At 39.1% G+C, this 9,093-nt stretch overlaps 1 protein-coding gene and 1 long non-coding RNA gene across 2 annotated transcripts; one reads left to right on the top strand and one right to left on the bottom strand.

Annotated features, from left to right (window-relative positions):
• Nucleotides 1–1,402: 1,402 nt before the first annotated feature.
• Nucleotides 1,403–8,573, bottom strand: Vha16 (vacuolar H+ ATP synthase 16 kDa proteolipid subunit). Its single transcript, XM_033483459.2, has 3 exons — nt 8,242–8,573; nt 5,502–5,691; nt 1,403–4,858 (listed from the first exon to the last, which is right to left on the bottom strand). Exons 1-3 carry the CDS (start codon nt 8,330–8,332, stop codon nt 4,654–4,656), a joined length of 486 nt encoding a protein of 161 aa, XP_033339350.1. The 5' UTR covers nt 8,333–8,573; the 3' UTR covers nt 1,403–4,653.
• Nucleotides 4,769–6,355, top strand: LOC143260005 (uncharacterized). The gene is made up of 2 exons (XR_013034078.1): nt 4,769–4,905; nt 5,473–6,355. It is a non-coding gene; the product is annotated as an uncharacterized LOC143260005 (long non-coding RNA).
• Nucleotides 8,574–9,093: the final 520 nt, after the last annotated feature.

Below are 9,093 nucleotides of genomic sequence, written 5' to 3'. Positions count from 1 at the left end.
AATGAGCCGATTGCATAACGAGTATGCGTTTCCGTTACACGCGAATTATGCTTTCGAAAAAGAATATCAATGTGCAGCACGATGCCTCCGACGCGAATTTAATTCTCAATGTTGTTCGAACGCGTTACGTAAACAATAACTGTACATTCGCAGGCGAAGAACGAGCGACTCGTAATCAAATAGACGTAACCGATAACCTTGTTTCGTTTCGACGCTTAACCTGCCAACCGGTAGACTTTTCGATCGTGATCGCTAGATCGTGGATCGTTTGCTCTTGTAAATTCCGCTAAACTCTACAAAGTACTACAGAGATTTACTATTTCAAATGATTCCGGTTAAAACCATTGAAACAATATAAACAGGAATTTAATTGAAATTTTATTTCTCATTCGCTGAAGACCATTAGCGAAGACAGTAAAGTTGTACAGTAATTTTTGTTTTCTTAACACTAGAATGAAAAACAATATTTTTGTGAGGAGAATTCATTGAACCGCTTATGTTACATACGAAATTAAATTTAAACATTCGAATCTCAGTAAGATCGAGACTAATCGATTCGACTGTTCGATGCTTCTAGTGTTAAGTTCGTCTGACGACCGACACTCAAGTTCACATGAAGATCCACGGTCTAATTATTCAACGAAGAAAATTGCTCTAAAGTTTCCTTTACAACGGACACAAATACTTTAATTAATTTATGCTAATACACAGTTGTCGAGTTACAGTTGAGTACAGGTACCATTGTTTAGATAAGAAAACAGAGGGCGACTGGATGACGAGTCAACTCGTCCCAGCCCGGTTAACAGGTTAAGAAATCCAGCTAAAAGTCCGAGTTTATCTTCGACTGGCTTCTTCTCGTTCGATTTCTGCTACGCAAATAGACTTCCAACGCCGGCGACGGTGTGTAGAAAGCATATGGCTTTTTCATTCTCGTTTAAATTGAATGGCAGTGATCAAAGATGAATCGGTCTTGAGTGATTAAGGGGCGTTCCTAACTTGGCTTCTAGATCGAATGGGATATCTTGAATGGACCCTTAACCTGTTAACTGGGACATACGAATTAACTTGTCGATTATGCTTCGTGTATCTCTAGCGATAGGGCTATTTATGCGGCTGAACAATCTAAGTTTATTAAAAGGTAATTTTCTTTTTCTTTTCGTTACTATTTATCGTTAATTAGGACCGTACAGGTTTTCGTGGTAGAAAAATGACGCCCAGGTAACAGGTTAAGGACCTTGATGAAAAGCTTTCTTTGAACATTCTAATTCAGAATCATTCCTTAATTACTCAGACTGTTAATATGCACGTGTATATGTTTTGTGTGTCTCTTTTTCATGAATGTTCTTTTTGGATACGTGTATACAGCTAGGTTCATTCCGATGATAAAAGTGAGTACTGATACTTTGTTTGTCCAAATTAAATTTTTATTAAACACGGTTTTTTCTGTAACATCGAGGACGAATCATAACATAAATAATTATTGATCAGTATCACTTTTTTGCGCTCAACAATTGAGTCTATTTTTCATTTTTTTTTTTAGTAACACTGGAAGATAGTACGTGGGGGCGGCGGCGGCGTCGGTAACAGCGATCTCTACATTTGCCAGTGTTTCTTTATCTTTATGCCTTTCATTCGTTCGCTATCTGCATACAAATTCTCTATTTTTTTCGACACACACGTTCTACACACGCGCACACACACACACAAATACACCTACTGCACATCGTGTGATTACACCTCTTTCTCTCAGCTACACAAGGTTTTGGTATACAATAACACCTAACCTAATCTAGCCTAACTCTTCTTTTTTCAGTTTTAGATCGTACAAGTGTGTAGGAAGCATGGCGGGTGATATATACATTACACGCGCTCAATTAATGATTACAAAGGCTGCGGTTGTGTATGCGATTCTGAAGAAGCATACAGGATAAAATGTTACGGTGAAACATACATGCAATTTTTACATATTACAGAGCATACGGAGAGAAACAAGTGTTTGCTCGATGTCGTCAAACGGAAAACACGATGTTCGAACGATTTGCATCAACATCCGCAGCCTAATGATTACACAGCAGATGTTTAATTATCTCCACTAAACATTGGTAAGGATTAAAGGGTGGGGATAGGGAAGATTGGTAAGTTGGCATATAGTATATTCGTGTGCTTGCATCTTGTCCAATATATGTAAACTTTTTTGTTCTTTTTTAAGTGATTCCTTTATATGAAGATCAATTACGCATTCTCTCTCTCTCTCGTTCATTGCAGAAAGCCACACCACCACCGCTCCCCCGGTTCGCTAGTTATGAGTTCTCCATCAAGAGGCTCTCGACATTTTCTTCCACTTCCATTACACGCCGTTTTGTGTGTTTCATTTCTTTCGTTTTAGTATCCTTTTTTTATTTAATGAAATTGTCGTTGTTAAGAATTCGAAAGGACAATTCGATCGAATTTAACTGTCGGCTACCTGTTCGATCTTTCACGATGACGACGATGATATATATACGTGTATATATATATATTTATATGTATGTATGTATAGAATATATATATAGGTGCATTTTCAAGCGAGGTCTACCGGCGATCAACAAAAAAAGAACGGTACCAAGAAAGCTCGAAACGACTTCCGTCTTCTGATTTTCGTTCACGGACATGTTCGTTGTGAAACAGTGTAACTCACGCTACACGTTCGTTATCCGAACTAAAAGTTGTTCCATCACGTATCACTCGGTGGATTGTCCGTTCAGCGTAAGACAGAGCAGGACAAGCTAATTTCAACAATGATTTAATTGTTTAGCAAAAGGGGCAAACGTTTGTAATTCATTATGTTTCGGTAATTAATAAAATCAGATTGTTTTGTGTGTTTGGCTAGAATTAAAGAACGTAATCTTCACTTGTTGCTCTAGCCTTACGTTCAACAAACAGCACGCGGTTTCCTGGTGCTCCCCCGGAAATGCGCCTACACGTTGAGCTCGGTTGTTGTTTTTTTCTCGTTAGATAGAAAATACTGCGCAGTCAATAAAATTTTGGCAAGCGGACGCGACCCCCGGTTGTTCCTTCGCGTGATGTTCTGCATACGGGGAGAGGTGGTGGCCGATCGAACAATAGCCGTGCAAAGGGTTCACTGTCAGCTCCCATGACAATGAACCCCATTCGAGAACACCTTGCGTGCATGCACTTTCCATGTAGTTGTCCCCCCGTTCGACTACAGAACGCTAAACGCATCGAACGCACTTGAATTTTTCTCTTTTTTTCGATCGATATTCTCTCTTCAAAAATAATGAAAAAAAAACAACGATTTATACTCCTCCTTCACGCGCCGTTACAAGCGCCCGCTCGCCTGCACTGAACGAACTTATTATGGAATGTACAAATTATTTTATTTTTCTTTTCTTTTACCATATCATCTCGTAACCCCTTCTCTTAGGTAGTCATTACACCGCTGGAACGTAAAATAAAATCGGTTTTCGTGTTTAAGCTTCTAACTCTCTCGCTTCATCAACGTGTATACATATATATATGTATATATATGTATATATATATATATTCCCGAATGAGACGCGAGATAAGTATGTTCAGCTCAGAGAAGGGAATCACCGCCGGCCTAAGCGGTCATCCGAACCAATTTGCCCATTAAACCGTACACTGTTGCTCTCTGTAAGATTTCTTGATACGTCCAGCAGCCACTGAATTGACTTAATACTATCATGTATCTGTCCATTTGTCTACTCACGTTTTCATCCTTATTTTTCTTCCTTTTCTAGAACTTCCATTTCACATACTATATTTTGTGTCTTGTTTGCTATGATTGTACAATGTCTGTGGTTTTTCTTTTTTTTCGCAGAAGGATACAGTTTTTGTACAATCCTTGCGTATATGCTGCATTCTATACGCAATTCGTATGTCCCTCGTTCATTTCTCTCATTCTGGATATCCTTAACTTCATTTCCTTAAGATTCTCTCTCTGTTTCTCTCTCGTAGAGACATATATCTGCAATATCTGTATGCTGTTGCTTCAATTGCATTTTAATACATAATTGTGCTAAATATTCTTTTATCAATAACATTTTTTTTCCTTTATACACTCAGTAGAGCCGATTATCTTACTTGATAATTCAATGTCAAACTACACTACAAATGATTACTATACAGTGAAAGAGAAATGTTCGGCATGGGGTAACGGGGTCTTTTTTTTCTTCTCTCAGTGTAAACTCCCTGTCGCCTGTCGTTTTTCTTCTCTATTTGTATCTTCTGTACACACGCATCCTCTTCTTGCAAGACTGAATCGATGTTTCCCTTGAAGGTTTGCTTGTTTTTCTTTTTCTTATCGACTGATGGTTTGTCAGCACTCTTGTTCTTGGTAATTCGCTTTCATACAGTTTTTGTGTAATGAATAATGTTGTTTTTTAAATGCTCAAACTCTAATACATCTCAACTTTTAATACAGAATTACAGAAGGATGCTTGGATGACTCGATGTGAGTATGTATGGAGAAATGTGTTTTTTAAGTAAAATGTCGAAACAAGTCGTAATATATATACATATATAAATATATACATATGTATATACTATATATATATGTATATAAATATATATTTATGGGGAGCGCTGTTGGTTGCAGGCGACGAGTCTTGCATTCCTGCCACTAACATTCGTTTACTTGGTGTACAAGTAGATGGCAACGATGAGACCGTAGAGACCCAATACTTCCGCGAAGATAAGAATCAAGATCATACCGACAAACAGGCGAGGCTGTTGAGCGGTACCTCTAACACCTGCATCACCAACAATACCAATGGCAAATCCAGCAGCTAGACCAGAAAAACCTACGGCTAAGCCAGCACCCAGATGAACAAAACCCCTAGTAAAAAGACCAAAAAAATTCCTTGTTAACTCGCTGAGAAGAAGGTGAACTTTTGATTATTACACTACAGATGTTTATGCAAATGTTATCTTCACAGAAAGTCAATAAAACTGAGACAGAAATCTGTCTAATCATTACAGGATCATAAAAGCTATTTTCTATTTCGTATCAGCGACGTTGGAAGAACATTTTCAGATTGTATTTAATCGTTCCTTGAACAAAACTTGCATTGTATATTTCCATTTTGAAGTATTAATCTTTCGCATATCCTTACAAATAAAGTTTGCATGAACGTCTGCAGCCTATTGGCTATATATCCACAGAATTGTTACATGAAGCAAGAGAAGTTAGAACTAGCAAAGCCCAATGTGTAATCAAATAGAATATTAATAGACAAGCGTTGCTAAAATTTCTTGCACAGTCAGTTTGACTGTACTTGCAAATTTGAGTTGTTGCTAGAATTATACCAATTAAAATAACTAAAAGATTTTTTCTTTAACAGTAGAATTACTATATTAGAATTGTTAAAGCAAGAGTAACAGTATTGGCAACTTCTTCTCTATTATGCTAGATCATGGTTTTGCTGAGCTAAAGTATATAATCTGTTTTAGTTAAATAAAGCAAAAAAATTATAACGTACTTGAAAAGGGAGTAGCCGCTAGGTTCCTCCAAACCACCAGCAATAAGGACTGCTACTACGAGACCATAAATGGCAATAATACCTGCCATAACAACAGGAATGATAGATTTCATAATAAGTTCTGGTCTCATGACAGACATAGCTGCAATTCCTGTGCCAGATTTTGCTGTGCCATATGCTGCTCCCAGAGCTGTAAGTAAAAACAATCACGATATTAAATTTATTATATTGATAAATGAATATTGATGAAAGATTTTATTAGCAATTGTTGCAATAAAGTATTCAATATATAAAGAGTCCTGGTAATTGTAGTACTACTGAAAAAAAGACCAGATATTTTTTCTTCCTGATTGTACCACAAATACTAGCACACCCTGTATACAAAGTGATTAGTTATTATTATGATTATACAAAAAACAAAAAGAACATTTCAATATTGAATGTACTAACATCTTTTGATTAAAGAAAGTATTTTCTTGAAAGTATTTTCTTGATAGACCTAAATAATATAACCATGTTTTTGTCAAATATCTACCAGGGAAGATAAGAGGTGAGATAAGGCTATCTATATCAACTATAGGCTAATATTTGATCACCTCCGGATTATTATCAACAAATGCCGTGCGGTAAATGGAATTAGTCTTGTAAGAAAAGTGAAACAGGTGCCACAGGAGCTTGTCAGAAGCACTTGGAACGTATTCAGAACAGAGGCATACTTTTTTAAACTGTTCCCATGACTTGATGTGCATCGAACAATTTGAGACTCGATTCAGTTTTATTTGATTAAAATATTGATTTCCAGAAATTATTTTAAATCTTGAAGACCCCTATTTTAATAAATATCTGCTTACAGACGTAGTCTTCTTTCATTGTAGTATGCTAAAAGGCATAAAATTTACTGTTTTGTGAATGAGACAACCGATTTTTTATCGTCCGACGGGAATTGCCCCCCAAACAGCGACCCCGTGAAGTACTATCGATCTCGTTTAATATTGATCCCAACGGCGAGGTCGCGGACCCGATTTCGCCGTTTGATATATATTTTAGTACAGAGTTGGGCATTAATCGATTTAAAATTCTAATTCAATCGATCCATTAGCGCTTATAACAAAAAAGAAGAAATATAATATCCTAATTTTTAATTCAATTAATATCTAAACTATAATAATTTGATAATAATTCCATGTTTCACGACAAAGAATATTAGTGAAACAGTTACAGAATCATCAATCTGAACATCAGAATATATGTATATATGTATATATCAATATCAGATGCATCTACTTTGGTGAATCACTTTACAATACAATCATCCACAATGAATGATAAACTATGTCAATTGCGATCGTTAATTCGCATTAAATAATGCCCGGCTCTATTTTCGGAACATGGCTGGAATTTCCCGCGAAAATTTGAATCGCAGAAAAACCGAGGTGTTGTCCATTCGGTTACGGTGGACAGTGAATTATTCCGGCTGGGCTGGAAAACGTAGTCACATGATTCTCACGTTGGCAGTCACATGATAATCATGTAAGTCCCATCCCGTGAGTAGGGGGCGTGGCACAACCAGGGGACAATGGTACTTTTACGATACTCGATTTTTCCCTTCGATTGCCGAATATTAAGAGACGCTAGAGAGACAAAGTGGGAATTCCTTCCGAGAGCATTTCAAAGTTAAGTCTAGTATCGGGCTGAGGGTATCGAGACATTTGCCAAGTCCAATTTCTGGTCAGGATCGTCCAGTTGGCCCAGGATCAACATTTTTTTCTACACGTTTCGAGAGAGTCCTCGTACCGTCGGGTCAATCTTCCTCGTATGCCACCGTCCATTCAAGACTGGCGCACACGGGAAAAGGGAGATTCGTATTGATTTCCTTGATAGGACAGAGACGCTCGAAAAGTTTAAGTATCCGCGCGTCCCCGAAACCGTTCTTTTTCGACCCGGTCGAGGGCTTGAAACCAGGAACAACGGAAGACAGAACCGAAACAAGACAACGGAGAGAATCGATCTCAACGGTGGATACGCATTGATCGCTCGCGATCGGAATCTTCCGTTGCGACTCGTTTAATCCTGAGTCCTTCGAGGGACAGGCTTTCATTGAAAAGCTGGTCAACGAGGTCAGGCATTATGAAATAGCGGATGGCCAGGCGGCCGGACCGATGCGGACGCGTTTCTCTCGTAATGTAAAATTAAGCTCGGCCCGCGTTGGACCGCGTTTACGGAACATTACGAAATCCCAGATCTACGTGCCTAGAAAAATGGCGCTTCGAAATTGAATCTGTATCCTTGACACCTTCGGCACGGCGACGTCGCATTATATATCACGATACTTGACAGAAAGTATCCGACAACGACGAACGGGAGCAACGAGCGAGAAATAAATATACGAGACACGGTTGTCGAGCATAGTTTATTATCGTCGATCGATCTTTCAGCCGCTTATCGGTTCTCGTTCGAGAGGACCGTTGTCATCGAACCGAATCGATTGCTCGAGCGAACGTTGTCGCGGTACAGAAAAATCGAACAGATTTTCGGTCGCTCGCTGTATTTTCGATATTTTGGCCCACGGTGAAGAAAATGGCGTGCTCGCACAGAACAATCATTGAGATGCCAGGACATGTCGCGATACGTTGTGATTATAATCGCGATCATAGGAAAACTCGTGTCCTCGGGAAAGGACGTGGGGATGAAAGATGATTGGATTCATAACCAGGCTAAGGCCAAACAAACTGAAACTCACCAGAAAATATGATAGCTGAGGCGGCGCCCATCACACCGAAGAACGGTGCGTAAACAGGGTTCTGCTCTCCTAATGGTTTTTGATCACCCATTGTTGCGTTCTTGTTCAAGACCTCGCGGCGTCAAACGGGATTCTACACGAGTATTTACAGGTTGTCGGAACGCGACGACAGTCCGGAACAGGAGCGATCTTTACTCACGCTCACTTCGCTAAACTAGTGCCCACTGTCAAATATGGCCTACCGTACAGTAGTGCGGGTCATGTGACGAGTGACGAGCGAGAGAAGAAGAGACCACCGCCGCTCCGGGATTGTCTATCGGCCTGCTATTGGCTCGCGATTGCGGACTACACCGTCGGAAGCGAATCCCGTCGAGCGTCTCATCTTTTATATCTGACGTCAAGCTGCTCTATAGGCTGACTTGCGCGCCACTGCGCACCACCGACTGCGCAATATCTTCTACAGCTCGAAGCGCGTGACACGCGTTTCCTGTTCATTTTTGCATTTCGTGAAAACTTCTACGCCCTTAACTTCCACGACATAACGTTCATTATTTTCCTGGAAATAATACTCGTTACTCGAACCCGTTGCATCGCGAACCCACATCGCTTTGAGGTTACTTCCACGGAACCTGCGAAAACACGTGACCAGATTCAAACCAGAGTTTAGCAATGTTTAATGCGATTGACGATTGATGATTACGATCGTAATGTTTCGTTATCAATTACAATAAATCTGCTCAGTTTTTTATTTGACTAACGTAAAATTACATTTAAGTATTTAATTATTAATCGGATTAATGATCAATATAGACGGTTGAACAAATATTTATAATACTCATTGACTAAACAAAC

The sequence above is a fragment of the Megalopta genalis genome, chromosome 9 (assembly GCF_051020955.1).
Source record: "Megalopta genalis isolate 19385.01 chromosome 9, iyMegGena1_principal, whole genome shotgun sequence".
NCBI classification, from domain to species: domain Eukaryota; kingdom Metazoa; phylum Arthropoda; class Insecta; order Hymenoptera; family Halictidae; genus Megalopta; species Megalopta genalis.
This window is presented reverse-complemented; position numbering and strand designations above follow the sequence as displayed.

What these genes read in the sequence shown, in the direction of transcription:
- Vha16 (XM_033483459.2), bottom strand. Translation starts at nt 8,332, where the DNA reads ATGGGTGATCAAAAACCATTAGGAGAGCAGAACCCTGTTTACGCACCG. An exon ending in CTCAGCTATCATATTTTCTG is followed by an intron (nt 5,692 to 8,241) that starts GTGAGTTTCAGT and finishes TTTTACTTACAG; the next exon opens with CTCTGGGAGCAGCATATGGC. An exon ending in AGCGGCTACTCCCTTTTCAA is followed by an intron (nt 4,859 to 5,501) that starts GTACGTTATAAT and finishes TCTTTTTACTAG; the next exon opens with GGGTTTTGTTCATCTGGGTG.